The 15,748-nt window shown below is 40.3% G+C and overlaps 1 protein-coding gene across 11 annotated transcripts in view; it reads left to right on the forward strand.

Moving 5' to 3' along the window:
• Positions 1-15,748, forward strand: part of LOC113226208 (patronin-like) — a 98,155-nt gene that overhangs the window by 67,637 nt on the left and 14,770 nt on the right. For 6 of the 11 annotated variants that reach the window (XM_026458756.1, XM_026458747.1, XM_026458754.1 and 3 more), the window contains 12 exons: positions 596-823; positions 1,257-1,598; positions 2,241-2,366; positions 2,826-3,022; positions 4,410-4,442; positions 5,461-5,517; positions 8,851-8,921; positions 10,602-10,815; positions 12,541-12,810; positions 12,947-13,744; positions 13,814-14,050; positions 14,406-14,613. In XM_026458756.1, coding sequence (XP_026314541.1) covers positions 596-823; positions 1,257-1,598; positions 2,241-2,366; positions 2,826-3,022; positions 4,410-4,442; positions 5,461-5,517; positions 8,851-8,921; positions 10,602-10,815; positions 12,541-12,810; positions 12,947-13,744; positions 13,814-14,050; positions 14,406-14,613 — 2,781 coding nt within the window. The remainder of the gene's footprint in view (positions 1-595; positions 824-1,256; positions 1,599-2,240; positions 2,367-2,825; positions 3,023-4,409; positions 4,443-5,460; positions 5,518-8,850; positions 8,922-10,601; positions 10,816-12,540; positions 12,811-12,946; positions 13,745-13,813; positions 14,051-14,405; positions 14,614-15,748) is intronic. The other 5 variants (XM_026458748.1, XM_026458749.1, XM_026458751.1 and 2 more) reach the window with 5 other exon arrangements.

The raw sequence follows: 15,748 nt of genomic DNA on the forward strand, positions 1-15,748 counted from the left end.
AATGTTATAAATGGCTCAGCCACATGCAACCACAATGTATTAGATATAAAATAAATAATTTCCAAATTCTAAAATAATGCTTAATTTGAAGTAACAAAATAAATTTAGTAAAATATAGATAAATTTTGTTTTTTTTATACTTCAAGTTCAAGCGAAATGTACCTTCAGATTTTTCAAGCATAAAGCCTTTTGCATAATTTTGACGTAAAAAATCCATTGGGCGATAATGTAATGAAAAAGCGCGTGGGTGTAACTTAGAACATTACGGTCGACTTTGCCTGCACGTCATAACACCGTTTACGAGCAAGTGTGATGAAAAACATTTTAAGGTGCAGTCGTTGGAGTGTATTTTTTTATAATACTATTGGACGGGCTGAACAAGTCGTGCGCCTGGTGGTAATCAACACGCGTATCCATAACACTTGCAGTTCCTTTCAGAGCTTTAAATAGCAAAGATCTCGGGAGCACCGCCCGTCAGAAATAAGTTGACAAGTCCCATGTGTCTATAATTTCACCAAAATGTATCATAATTTTTTTGTATTTTGGTCTATTTCTGAATAGCTCTGTAATAATAAGCTAAAAATACTTTTTGTAGTATCAGTGGACGCAAACCTGACAGCAGCGGGTAGACCGTCGAATTGGGGGGATAGCCGCGAGGCGTCGTTCGCTGGCCGCAGGTCACGGCGCTCCTCTATCACAGAGGACAGCCAGCTCACTGTCGAGAACTTCGGAGGGTCCCAGGATAGATTACACTTCGCTGGTCGCAATCCCGAGAAGGAACTCGCCACGTTGGCCAATGTTAGGAAGATATCTGCGCCTGCAGGTTTGTTCTCTTTAATCTATCGTTTATATGATATTCCATTCTAAGGAGAGTATTTAGGCCATAGCCCTTGCTGGCCTAGTGAGGTTTGGAAACTTCTCCTCTTTTCCAAGGGCTGTGAACCGTCTTCGACATGCAGAAAAGCTTTCATAGATTTCTCACAGATGGCGTTACGGCAAAAAAATCGTTAAAAATCAACAACAAAGATGCAGATCTTTGTTACAGAACAAGCACGTAAAAAATTCACAAGGTCTGCTAGTTCGTTCCGTGGCTTAGTTGGCATAGCACGGTTTGCTGAAAGACGTTGGTTCGAATCCAGCCGAAGTTCGAATATTTTTTTTAAGTGTTCAATCTTTGTATTAATAATTATAACAAATTATTTTTTATTACCGTTAAGCTACCAGATCACACTAATTGTGAACAAATTTTGTTTCAGGTCCATTAGACTACAACCCTCCTCTTCGATCGTCGCGACAAGACATCCGCAGTTCGATACAGTTCTGCCACGGCGACTTCCAAAACGGGCAAGACGACTCGCGACAAAAAGTCGAGCGTCAACATTCGCAACCTCAAAACACCGAACACGACCAGCCATATTTCCCCATACGACGTCAACTGAGCAGCGACACGATCAATTTGACCCAGAACTACGGTTTTAGTCATAAAGGGGGTGGCGACGGGGGCTTCTACCTCAACGATAGGGACACGACTGACGGCGACGGCACGAAAATGAGCTTCGCCGTTTTGAATAACATTAGGAGTAATGGCGACCAGACAGGTTTGTTCGCTAGGACGTTAAGGATAACTGGATGCGCTACCTCCTCTACACCTTTGCGCATTTATATTCCATAATATTAATAAAAGGCATATCCGCTTATCCATCATGTCCATTTTAGCCGCGTTTGTATTTGTCTGATGTAACGTGTCGTGATGCGCTCTGACCTCATGACTAGCGTTCACGTCTATATGTCGTGTTCTGACTATATTTTGAATCAATACCATCGTCTGAAGCGTCACAACACTGATCACACACTTGTCTGATCTGACGTGACGCGGCCGCTATTCGTCCTGACGCAAACCGGGATCTAGTCTGATGCGACACAACACGACATGAAACCGTATGAAACCGATACCTTTCTGAGGCGTCACGACACGGCACGTCAGACAAATGTAAATCCGGCATTATGCTTACTATCTGTTGACTTGTAAAATCATTCTTCGGCCTTGTTACGCTGCGACGCTTTGTGTTTTTCAAGCTTCACTGGACCACATATTCCCATTACTACCAACTAAGCCTGATCACCAAAGTAATGAAAACAATTACACAGAAATTAACAAATTAGAACGAGTTTTGTTGATCAGGCGTTTGCTCCACGAAAGCGGGGATATAGTGTGATTGATAATAATGGTTGATCAACAGGTCTTCAATCGATATTTAATCAATCAGAGAGTGAACCCCCGGAGCGGCGGAAAACATCATTCTCCACACCACCGGCCAACACTACTACGTGGCAACAGCAATTTATGCAACAAGAAAATCAACCCAGTTAGTACCTATCTGTATCAGAAAACATCTGTACCATGTATCAAAATCTTAATGTCCCAATGTATTTCCCTAACAATCTCTTGTAATAAACTCTTTCGAACAAGTTACAAGAAACCGCACTAGACCCTAGCTCCCTCAAATATTCTTACTAAATTTAATGTGATTATACAGAATTAGTTGCATTAATATTTAGTATTATTTAAAAAAGACGTGGCAGCTTAGTGGTTTGACTTACCGGCTCTCAATCAGAGGCTGTGGCTTGGAGCTTTTCGGTGAAGAACAACGTGGAGAGACCTGCACATCGAACAAGGTTCACAGACCTCGGAAAACGTGTGAAGTGAACCCGTATTGAGCCAGCATGGTAAACTATGGCCTAAACCCTATGAGGACACCCGTGCCCAACAGTGGGATGTATAAGTGGGTTTTTCTTCTACTATACACTACATTGGATATTTCCAGACGGCGATGACCTCTCAGACGACGTGACAACCTCGCCTAGCGGGGGTCAAGCTATGGCGGCGCAATTAAACAATATTAGACTGAAATTAGAAGAGAAACGACGCCGCATCGAGCAGGAAAAACGGAGGATGGAGCTCGCAGTGAATAAGCAAAGACAACAGTTAGGACAGCAGGCGTTCTTACAGGCCGTTACCAGAGTGAGTATATAGGACATTTGCATTCTGTGTGTGGGTGACCCGTTGGGAGTAGGCATGACACATACTTAGAAAAATAACAAGGGCAAATATTTTGATAGTCAAACTTAGGTCTCATTATTATTTGAGTCTATACATCCGAGCCGATCAAACGTATCAGCGTGCACGCACACGTTATGCGGCTCTCGTAATATGGGGGTGTCTCCCGTTCTCCGTCCAAAAGTCCGAAACAATTACTGTCAAATAAGTATTAAAAGACGGATGATGCGAATGAAGCTTATTTCATTGTGTTTTGATTAGATCGAGTATTAAATATTTGACAGTAATTGTTTCGGATGGATGTTGGACGGAGCGCGGGAGTTGACTCCCTGATTACGAGAACCGCATAACGTGTGCGTGCATGCTGACGCCGATACGTTTGACCGGCGTGCGTTGCTCATGCGTGCTGATAACGAGGTTTGCTTTGACCCTTATCGTGGATAAGTGTTTATCATGTCTATATACTTTTTGTTGGTTCATATATAAGTAGTTGTGGGATGAATGTTTGAAGTAATTATGTATTTTGTAACGATTGTATTGATAGTGGAGTGATGTGATAGATTTTCTATATGTTATTCCATGTTCGGTGAACATTATGTACGTTGTGTTGTTTAATACTTCGGAAGCTCATTCTAGTCATGACAAAAAGAAACTATTGAAAAAAAATAATGCAACGTTACCGTATGAATTTTTAGAAATTAACTAAATACACTTGGGCCCGTGTTAATAAATAGTCCCTAAGCCCGTTAGGCGTGTTTTAGAGGTCATACAGATCACGAGACTCATTTCAAGCTGTAGATCAATAGACTGTAATCATCTGTATTTTTATTGGATATCATGATGTTTTTACTACCATGATTTTCATCTTCTTTCATTTTAGAGAATTTGCACGAAAGAACGACACAACCATACCATACAAAGCGAAAATGCGGACTGAGCTCAGATCGGTCTTTCGAGACCTGTAGTTGGCACGCGTCGGATGCTAACTAACCACTTCTACTGTATTTATTGTTCTGTGGATTTAATAATATTTTGAGTTAATAATATTTATTAATAGACAGTTGACTTAAGTAATTTTAAAGAATTTAAAGAATTTATTAATACGGGCCCAGGCCCAAACGAACGGGAGTAGACCCCCTTTTGCGATAATGGCCGTCTAGTTACATTTGAGCTGTGAAATGGTTTTATTTTTTTGTTATGACTATAGTGATTGTGTTATTTCTAAGTTACACTTTATAACGTAGGTATTTGAGTCTACTAATTAGGACAGTTGTTAACAAACGACACACAGTCGGTCTGGTAGCACGACGTTACTAATACAATATTACGATATGTTTTTCTATCCCAATAGGACACATATTTGCAATGCCAGTTGGCCTCCTTGGTGAGTGGCCCGGTCTTAACCGTATCCATAATTTTAGCTTTAGATTACATTTGTACATATATTGTTTTTATTTTATCACTTACAATGACATCACTACATATTTTTCCTTATTAAATATTAAATTCGAATTAGTACACGCTTACACAGCTTTCATTTTTGAAGTTTTTTGAATTAGAACTCATCAAAAGACGATTTGAATAAATTAAAAATTTTTAATTCACTTTTATTAAAATTATGCTGTGCTCTTTGGAAATTTTGCGTTATAATAGCCACGACGTAGATTCTTTTATTTACCGGCTACTACTTTTATTACCTCGCCATAAGCAATTGTTTTGCAATGATACTAGGAATCTATGTAAGTACATATTTATTTGAATAGAGAACCAGCTGGCAGATTTTCAAGTATGTCATGAAAGTATATTTCGTAGTCGGGTTTTTATTTTATAATAAATTTTTCACGTATACTTTGCAATGCGTAAACACATTTCCAACTATCCATTCAATAGTTAGTTTTCATATTCGTCCCTTGTAACATAAATGAAACACGGAGTGTAGTAAGTACACGTTGATGCAAACTTGAGTACAAAAACCTATGTCCTACACTTTGTAATTGGCATGTTCCTTAAGTTGATTGGAATTATTATATTTGCAAGATATTTTTATATATACAAATTGGACAAGACGGTGTTCCAGCCCGGAAATATATTTCTATAAAATTTTGTTTACTAGCTTCGAAAAAAGCATATTGTTGTTGTGAATAACGTTCTATGCAAAATTTGCTAGATATAAAGTATAGAAGCGTGGTAATGCAAAATCATGTCTACAGTCACTATTGAAATCAAAAAAATCGTTCAATTCGAAAGACAGGCAATAACGCCGGGCCGATTGTCTTGTATTGGCATACCATTTATTCAAATTGCGTAAATGAAAAAGCTTTAAAGTAAATAGTGCATTCCAATCAACTTAGCATGCTGGGCATGCGTATGTGACGGTGGCGGCGCACGGTGTTGTGTTGCAGGGCAAAGGTGCGCGCACGCCGGCAGACGACGACACCAAGGACTCTAACCTCCACCAGGTAATTGACCAGAGGATTTTGGCGCGTATCCAAAACTTTGCAACTTTGGCTACTATTCGGTGACTTTTTTTAAAAATTCTGTTTTCGGCCGAAACCGGATCATGAAAAAACGCACTTATTACTTTAAAAAAAAATCTATTTTAATATTCCCAAGTAGGCGATTTTTTATTAATGTGCCATCTTTGAAGCTTTCGGGGAACGGATTACTGCCAAAAGCGAACGAAATAACCTAACCTCCGGTTAAAAAAACCGACCTCAAAAGTCATTCATCCCCTAGTTTGCCACCCTTAGAGGTGGAATATTTTCTTGAAATTTAAATGGGACCAGATCTGAGGTACCTTCCTTCCAACAAAAAAGAAGCATCAAAATTGGTTCACAAATGGTGGAGTTATCGCGTAACATACATACAAAAAAAAACATACAGACGAATTGAGAACCTCCTCCTTTTTTTGAAGTCGTTTAAAAATAATGAAAGAAACGATAAATTAAAAAAAATGCTTTTGAAATGGGCTATAATAAGCATACATTTTATTAATTTAAATTATTCACAACGGGTACTCTACACTTGAGATAGTTTTATTAATACGTATCTACGTATTAATAAAACTATCTGTTGTGAAAATTTGTTTTTTCTTTAACAATAGCTTGTTGCTCATATGACGAGGTCGACAAGTGCTCGTTTACTCTAAAGAAAACGATTTTATTAAATAGATCTTTTAAATATTCCTAACGGACACTAATTTATTCAAAGTTTTTAATGCGCGCCAATTATTTTATGTTGTGACTTCAATGGTTCGTAGATATTTTGTCAAGAATGCATGTTTTGTTTTAATTGCATGCCATAATCAAATGCGCCGCCTTAATGTATTAAATGTTTATTATAGACACGTACATACTAATTGTTTTGTACACGAAAAGTTTCAAGGTAAGGTGAGAGTAAATTTTATTTTCGTGTAAATATACATGGATTATTGTATGAAATTCTCATAAAATGTTTAATTTATACTGAAAGTAGATTATTTGTGAGAATTTCTGAAATTTCTTTGTATTCATGATTAAAAAATTCATTTCGTCTTTTAATTGCCCTCCTAAGGCCCAGCAAACTTCAATGGAAAAAAACGCATGTACATTAAAATTTACTATATATAATTATTTGCTTGAGGCCAAGCATAAATCCCCTTAGTTTTGTATGAAAACATGTTTTTCTAGATTCCCTAAGGTCACATAGAATATATAGACCTAAATTTGAATGCGATATTTTTCTTATACACTGGGTACGTGATCATAGGAATAATGTTATCTGGATCTGAATCACTTCACATCTTATATACATTTTGATGTACACGGGGCCTTAAGAGGTTAATAACCATCATGATATTCAAGTTTTAAAACAAAAACATTATCGCAAATGACACCACAGAAGAAGAAAAACAAAAAAAAAACAAAAACTGCCATTTTCCATTCTCTCCAATTAGTCGTCATGTTGCCCTTTATTTGCAAAAGCGGCGGCTACTATATCGTAGCGTACACGTCGCCCGTACGCACAGTTTTGTCGGTCATGATTTCTTTAAATTAATTATGAACCAATATTAGACAACAACAACAACATCGCATGCGTTGTTCTAACCCCAAAGTAAGTAGCTAACACACTTGTGTAATGGAAATCGGAAACAACGACGGTACCACAAACACCTAGACACGAGACAGAATAGAAAAGTTAGTTTTCTACACTGACCCGGCCGGGGATCGTACCCGGGATCTCAGAGATGGCGACACCATGAAATCCGGTGTGCAAGCCACTTGACCACGGAGGCCGTCAAATAATATTTTATTAATAATAATAAGTTTTAAGACTACACCTGAGACCATGAGTAATGAACGTGTCCAAATCGAACAGCTAATGACATACGATTTATTTATTTGCTCTCATACGTATTTGGAAATACCCACTATATTTATAGGCCTATTACAAACATAACAAAACAGACATTAAAATATCATCACCTTACTTTCTTAAACTTTTATCTTAAAACACAAAGTTACTGAAATGCAAAAAATGGATTGTATATACTGATTTCATATCACATTTCCTTCATATTCACACACTGGTTTTAACCTATTCTTAAAGTAATGCACCCAAATTAACACCCTTGATAAGAATTTTAAAATAAATATACAGTTTTGCCATCTTCTGAATAATCACCCTTTATAAGATACGAGTTTAAGAAAGTAAGGGATCGATATGAGAAATAAATCGCAACAAAACAAAAATACAATAAAATTATTTACAAAAAACAAAAACATTGAATTCCTTGTGTGGTGTCAACTGCGGTAACAAAAATTAAGAGCCTAGAATTCAAATTTTTCACGTACTGAATCGGTTATGTTGCGCGGGTCGAGTGGCAGGGACACTGGATTTATTTCAGATTTTTTTTTTTACAAATGATATTAAAGCCACTTGAAAAATATATATCGTATACTATACTTGTTATATATATAATACAGCGGTTTACTTGCTATCACACCGTATACTATAGTCCATTTGTTTAGGTACTTAACTAAATGTAAACAATCTTGATACATCTTTTTATTGAAACACATGCTTTACAAATCAATAGGTATAAAAATAGGCATGCAATTTCATACGAAGCTAAGTATTTGTATTTTGTATTTGAAGGTAAGGGAAAATCATTTTATAAATGTATATTTCATTAAATATACATCTCAAGATTGTTTACATTTAGTTAAGTACCTAAATAGATGGACTATAGTCAGTATATATCCTCAATAATTTTTCCAAAATGATTTGATTATGCGGAACCAACCAAAGCCATTTGATGTTGTATAGACTCTTAACTCACGCATTTGCCGGAAAGCACAGTAATTTCTTAGCACTGATTATGAGTTAGGGCCTATCCATTGCGAAATAGACATCCAATCTTATATTTTCATTAACCTTTTGACCGCCACTGACAAACACTAGTTTCGCTCCCTTGACGCCAAACCTATATAGTGATGTGACATGTTATGAATTTCCAAAAAATAATTTCATTCAATTCTCCTAAATCAAAGTAGAACATAACTGAATATAAAATGCAACTACGAATCCATACTTACCTAGAATATATAAATAACACAAGGTATATTTTAACATTTATTAATTCATTTAAATTGAGGATTAAAGGGTGTCGTTTGACGCTTTAGTGCGTCATTGGCGTATCAGCCAAGTTAATGTAGAGAAAATTTAAAGCGTTCACGGCGGTCAAAGGGTTAAATACACTGTTGGGAATGCAATGATAATGCTGTATGAGCAATATTTATATTTTATTTCAGGACATGGCTGAACACCATATTCAAAACGTAGATGCCGGCGCGCTAGAGCAATATCAACAATCTATAGCCAAGTAAGATTATACTTAACATCAATAATAAGAATTCCAAAGATCAAACGTTTACGTTACGTTGTAAACGGCGTTTTTGCTGTGGCGCTACGTGTGAGAAAAATATAGGAATATCATAGTAGTAAAAACATCACTATATTCAATAAAATAAATCGACCCCTCCTACTTAAAGCATCGTATGTCGAAATTGCCAAGTTTACAGGGGAGCGTTTTAAAGTTTTTAATTCACTGAAACGAGCATAACGTGACTAGCATTTCTTTTTTTTCAGAATTTTTTTTCAGAAGAGCTAGTTAGTCACATAGAGTATTATAAAATCCTAGATATCGGTTAGATGAACAACCACAATTTATTTTATAATTGTATACTATATAACGCGGGTGTGCGTCAACAAGCGGGTAAACTAAAGTGAGACTGGGTGGGTCCGGTGATAGTATAAAACTGAGAAATGCTAAAGTCACAGTCACAGAATACAAAACTTTAAAACTCTCCCCTGTAAACTTAGCAATTTCGACATACGATACATAGGTGGGGTCGAAATATTAAAATTAATAGAGCGACATCTCTTGTCAGTCGCTGGTAACTGGCTGAATGAAGAAAACTTTCGCAAATTTCTCACAGATGGCGGCAAAAAAAACCTTATAACCCAATACAAAGATCTGCAACAGGCACATTGAAAAATTCGTAATATCTATTAACGCGATCTGTATGTAGGTGGTTTGTCAATCAGACGCTGGTTCAAGTCCAATTAAAGTTTTTTCTTTGTGTTGAATCGAGTTTTGTGTCAATAATAGTCATAAATACATGCAGGGATTCGAACCAACTATATTTCAATTAAAGTAAATAAATAAATATTAGATATCACATGCGTAACGTAACATCACAAACGTAGGTAGCACTTGTGTTATGGAAATCAGAAACAACGACGATACCACAAACACTCAGACCAGAGACAATATAAAAAAGTTAGTTTATCTACACTAACCCGGCCGAGGATCGAACCCGGGACCTCAGAGATGGCGACACCATGAAAACCGGTGTGCAAGCCACTCGACTATGAAGGTCGTCATTGATAAGCAATTGTTCTCCCGGGGCCCTGCTACTATCGCTATGAATTGGCAAGTGTATTTTTAATAGCCTGCACTAGGCCACTGCTGGGCAAAATATGCTTCCCTTTTCCGTTCTTCCCTGTTAATTCTTACCTTTGTACGCCTTATCAATTTCGTCCCATTCCTCTTTTCACTTCTTTCTTACGTAAGATTTAACTTCAGTATCGTTTGTAAGGCAGGTTGCAATTGAAGAATGAACAAAAAAGTCTGGGATTTGCTCTTTATCAATGAATTTGTTTTTTTTTTATAATACTGAGTGACGGGACGATCAAATCGTGTGCCTGGTGCTAATCGACACGCCTTTCCCTAACAGCTGCAGTGCCACTCAGAGCTTTAATTCGCAAAGATCTGAGGGGCACTGTCACTGCGCCTGTCGCCTTTAGATAAGTTGACAAGTCCCATGTCTCTGTGATTTCAGAAATAGGTAAGGTGGCAGTACTTCCTTGGATAAACTCTTTCACAAGAAGCTTTACTGCTTCTAAAAATAATGTAGATAATATTTATGTCAATTTGTTAAATTTCGTCTAAGAATATACAACGAGCAGCGTTACAAAGCTGTAAAATGTAATATTTCAGAATGAATTCCAGTCTTCAAGACATCCAGAGCGACATCGCGCGGTTGGCCAGCCAACAAAACCAACTACAGCAGCAACAGAACCAACAGCAGCAGGCTAAACAGCAGTTCCAACAGCAGAGTCAGCAGAAGCAGATGTATTCGCAGCCACAGGTGCCGCAAGCACCACCACAGTCGCCTTATCAACCCCAATATCAACCGAGCATTCCACAGTTGGTGAGTTCCCTTCTCAATCGTTCAGTCAGTGGTCTTCATGCTACAGAGATGCAGTGACAGCTCAGCGGTAACATTCATCTTGTGGGCATAACGTTCCAAATTCAAACATCAGCTTTTTACTTCTGAGCGTCAGTCTATTTTTTTTGTAGTAACGCGTCTGTGGTAAGTTGTCATGGTCAGGTACTCCAAGTGTTTATTACCATTTGTTCACGAATTGAAAGCTTCCAAAACTGCATACCAGAACGCACAGCTGGGTATGGTGAGGTGCCGCAAGCACTGCTAAAAATCTGAACTATCCCTAAATTCTTCATAATATTAAAAACTACTGCTACCCAATCATCTATAATGCTAAGGTACTGTAAGGTTTGTTTCACAATTTAACGAAGTGCGGTATATGGGTTTGATTCTGCGCCTTATTCTTTACAACATTAGTTCCAGTTGGCGTTCTGTATATTTTTCCAAGACGAAATAAATAGACTGTTCTTTGAACATAAGTGTTGCCCGTTACAAACAGCTAGTGGTTGCGGTCGATAAATATTCGATCGACTAAATATTGGTCACACTTGTGTAACCAATATTTATATAGAAAAATGTACCAATAGGTGTAAATTCCTCCCCCACTTTTATCTAAATAAATGTATGAAAAAGTTCATTATATTATTTATCACAAGTACATGAAAGCTGTGCTTACCCCAAAATATAACTTAGAAAAGTCGGGTTTTCGTTAAAGCTGAAATTCAGTATTAAACCACATATACAAGATAACGAATAATATACAGTTTTCAAGTAATTCATATAATATATATCAAGATTGTAGATATTACTGTTGTTTTACGCAGATGTTTTACCCGTATAGCCTGCTAATTTTCATTCAATACGAACGTGCATCTGTTTTTCATTAATTGATTAATTGATTTCGATACTAGTAGGCCAAATGTCAAAATAAGAATAAAGACGGCGATAACACAATTATGTCATACAAATTTGCTATTCATTTCCATTCTTGATTTCTTTTGCAAAATTTTACCTTTTTTACAATCTATCGATAAAACTGTCGAAAACTATTTAAAATTTTACGAAAGCTGGAAACCCTGCAAACGTCATTTTACTCCGTCGCAAAGAAAACAGACAATTATATCGTAAAAAGTCAATTTTAAACACATCCTTTAACGCGTGAAGTGAAAAGTAATGTTTAAGAAACTGACAATATAAATTAAAAGAAATAACGTTACGTATCACCTAAAAACGACAAAGTTCCACATTATTTGTAAACCCCTCCTTTAGCTTATATTTGGCGTTATTTGTTTTTTAGTTTATTTATTGTTTGTTAAAAAATTTACTTTTCCAATTTCGTCGCGTTGCAATTGATGCGTCGTCATTGGATTCGCGTGGCACAGAGGTTTTTGTCATTTTCGGGTCATTAAATACAGGGTAAATTTACTGCATATTATTCTCTTAAATATGTATGTTAATATTATGAATTCATTCGATGTGTACGATTTTTTTTTAAGTCACTAAAACAGGCTTACATCAAAGGCGTTCGGTTATATTGAACACGTCAGTTTAGATATTTCTTAATGTCGCATTTTCCATTAAATTTAATGACATTGGTCGCTTAACTGCACTCATGCTTCTTCGTGTCTCTGGGACACCTGCTAAGTAAATTGTGAAGCAACCCGCCAGGGGTACACCGGGCTGACGCGCGCTTCAACATTGCCTTTGCAGCACAGCCAATTCAGCTCGCAGCACAATGTGTCGCGGCCCGGCCTCAACACCGGCTTCGGCTCCACGCCGCACATCCCGCAGCAGCACATCTACCAACAACAGCAGTACCACCAACAGCAGTACGAGGAGCCTCGGCAGTACCAGTACAGGGATATAGACGAGTACAACCGGCAGCAGTTTTACTTGCACGACAGCCCGCCGCCGCCGCAGCGGAGGACCTGGGCGCAGCACGCGCAGCAGCAGCAGGAGAACGAGTCGCGGGGCTGGCAGGTCGGTAGAGGTGGCAGCCGGCGGTCGCGGCGCAACCGCACGGCCACTGTAGATAAATGTCGCGTTCGCTGGAAGAGGTCGCGGAACTCGCGCTCGTCGGTCATAAAGTGCACTAATGAAACGCTCGCGTTTGCAGCTCCATCAGCAAAACCACCAGCAGTACCCGGCCCCGCACGAGGCGCCCCGCGCCTGGAAGGCGCCGTCGCCGTCGCCGCAGCACGACGCGTGGGCGCCGCAGCAGCCGCAGCAGCCGCCGCCGCAGCCTGCGGCCTTCGTGCTGCACGAGCGGGAGGGCCGCCCGGCGGGCCAGCCGTTCCAGATCCACTACGCGGGCGACCGCTACCAGAACGGCGACGCGCCCAACCACCCCAGCTACACGGTGGCGGGCGCGTCGCCCTGCGGCAGTCCGCTGCGCGCGCGCACGCCGCAGCGCGCGGCCGAGGCGCGGCGCGAGCCCGTGAGCCTGCAGCAGCTGCAGACGCCGGTGCCGGCGCCGCCGCCCGCCGACATGGAGCCGCAGAACATCTCGTTCATCGGCAGCGCCGAGGCCGACGCGCCGCGCCACGGCATCGACCGGCTGCACATCTCGTCGGGCACGCGCACCTACCGCATCCCGTCGCCCACGCGCCCGTCGCTGGGCCGCGACTCGTTCCGGCGGCCCGAGGACGAGCGCGCCGAGAAGGGCTTCTACATCTCCTTCGACGACGAGCAGCCCAAGCGGCCCAAGCCGCCGCTGCGCGCCAAGCGCGGCTCGCCGCGCAAGGAGCGCACGCCGTCGGCCGGCGCCAGCCCCGAGCGCGGCCCCGACGCCTGGGCCCCGGCCGAGCCCCTCACACAGCCCCTCACACAGCCCCTCGCCCGGCCCTTCGCCCAGCCCTTCGCCCGGCCCGCCGAGCCCGCCGCGCTGGTCGTCGGCGAGGTGCCAGTGGACCCGGTGGGTGCCTTGCCGCGCGCCGCCCCCCGCCCCGCCCCCCGCAGCGACTCCACCGGCCGTCCGTTGCAGAACTCGGCCGAGGAGATGGAGCGCAAGAAGGAGCGCATCATGCTGATGTCGCTGCAGCGGCGGCAGCGCGCGGACGAGGCGCGCGCGCGGGCCGAGGCGGCGGCGGCCGCGCGGAAGGCGCGCGAGGACGCCGCCAACGAGCAGAAGCTGGCCCGCAAGGAGGAGCAGGCCCGGCGAAGGGAGGCCATCCTGCAGCAGTACAAGCTCAAGAAGGCCATGGAGGAGGCCGAGAGAGAGGCACGCTTTTTAACTCGATTAAACCCTGCATTACGGAATCCTCTCGACGTTGGCGCACCCCTCATGGAAAAATCGCGTACGTGGAGTTACGTCAAAACGTTTATTGCTCCATTAGACACTGAAAAATACCTATAGTCTTGTAACTCTGTCTACAATGCTAATCAATATAGTTACAAGAATTGAAGAGGATATGTGTTATATTTTTTGTATCTAATGGAGCAATAAACATTTTTGACGTAACTCCACTTACGCCGTTCTTCTATGAGGGGTGCGATTTGTAGATAATGGATTCAATAATATAATATAGAATAGATTCAATTGACAGTCTTACCAACCTCCTGTTGTGCTCTTGCAGGGCAAAGTGTTCGATAGAAGCGAATTCATGGACACCCTTAAAGGGACTGGCGGGGGCCCCGCACCGCCCGCGGGTCCCCCCACGCGCATGCGCAACAAGGGTGCCGCGGCGCGCGCGAGGCCCAAGACCATCCACGTGGACAGCGGCGCGCTGCAAGCTGCGGAGGGCATGCTCGGTAGCAAACAGCCCAGTTCTACCAACCTAACAGGTCAGTGCGTTATCGTTTTCTTTCGTAATGTTGTAATTTCTTACGTGGGTTAGAAACGTAAACTTTGTTATTAACCTTCAAACTCGTGGTAGGAAATGTTTCTTCCAACTTTTTCCAGTCTATATTCGGAGATTCTTAAGCAATGCGTTTCTAACAGGCGTACTTACAGTCAAACCTAAAATAGTTATTAGTTACCTATTACTATGTAACAAGTTCTTTTTTTTAAATGTTCAATATTTAGTATCACTTGTGATTGAATGTCATAGGCCCGTATTAATAAACCTAAGTGTTAGATTGATATCAAAATTGTATTCAAGTCAAGTAAACATCATTTGATTGATCAACGATAACGTATACATAATTTGCGAGTGTTCGAATTGACTGCTTGTTACTAAACGTCACTCAGCATCTAAGCAACGACTCAAGGTACACTTATAAATAGAGGTGGGCGTTTAAACGACAAGCACTTTAAAAAGTCTGCTTTTAAAATAAGCGCATAAGCACGCTTTTCAGCGTCGGTCATTGGTCAATTCTATAGATACTCAACAATTTTATTTTTAACAATTTGTCTAAGTTTCAAGTAACGTCATCTATGTTTCCTAAACAAATTAATTCAGCATAACGTTGTAAGCTTTTTTAAACAAAGTCTATGCACTTAAACGTTTTTCTAAACGACTTTTTAAGCATCAAACTAAAAAGCATTTAGTTTAAGTGGAAAGCGCTTTTACAAGCACGCTTTTTAAACGTACGTTTTAACGTTAAGAAAATAAGCAGTGTTTTCCATTTCAACAACTACAAAAGTTAAACAAGTTATATTTTTGAACGCTTTTAAACGCCAATGAACAAAATGTTTATATAAAAATGTTATATCATAAATAAAAATATAACTCGTTTTTTAAAAAAAAACACTTATCTTACAATTATTAACACAACGTTGCAAGCTTTTTTTATTATAAAAGTCTATGCGCTTAAATGTTTTCTAAACGATTTTGTTAGCTTCAAACTAAAAAGCGTTTAAAAAAAAGCACGCTTTTTTAAAAAAGCATAACGTTTAAAAAAATAAGCAATTTTTCCCATCTCTACTCATAAACTCATAACCACGTAACACGAGTTTTGTTTCTGAGTTTTCTAATTG

The sequence above is a fragment of the Hyposmocoma kahamanoa genome, unplaced genomic scaffold (genome assembly GCF_003589595.1).
Source record: "Hyposmocoma kahamanoa isolate Upper Pololo Valley unplaced genomic scaffold, ASM358959v1 182, whole genome shotgun sequence".
NCBI classification, from domain to species: domain Eukaryota; kingdom Metazoa; phylum Arthropoda; class Insecta; order Lepidoptera; family Cosmopterigidae; genus Hyposmocoma; species Hyposmocoma kahamanoa.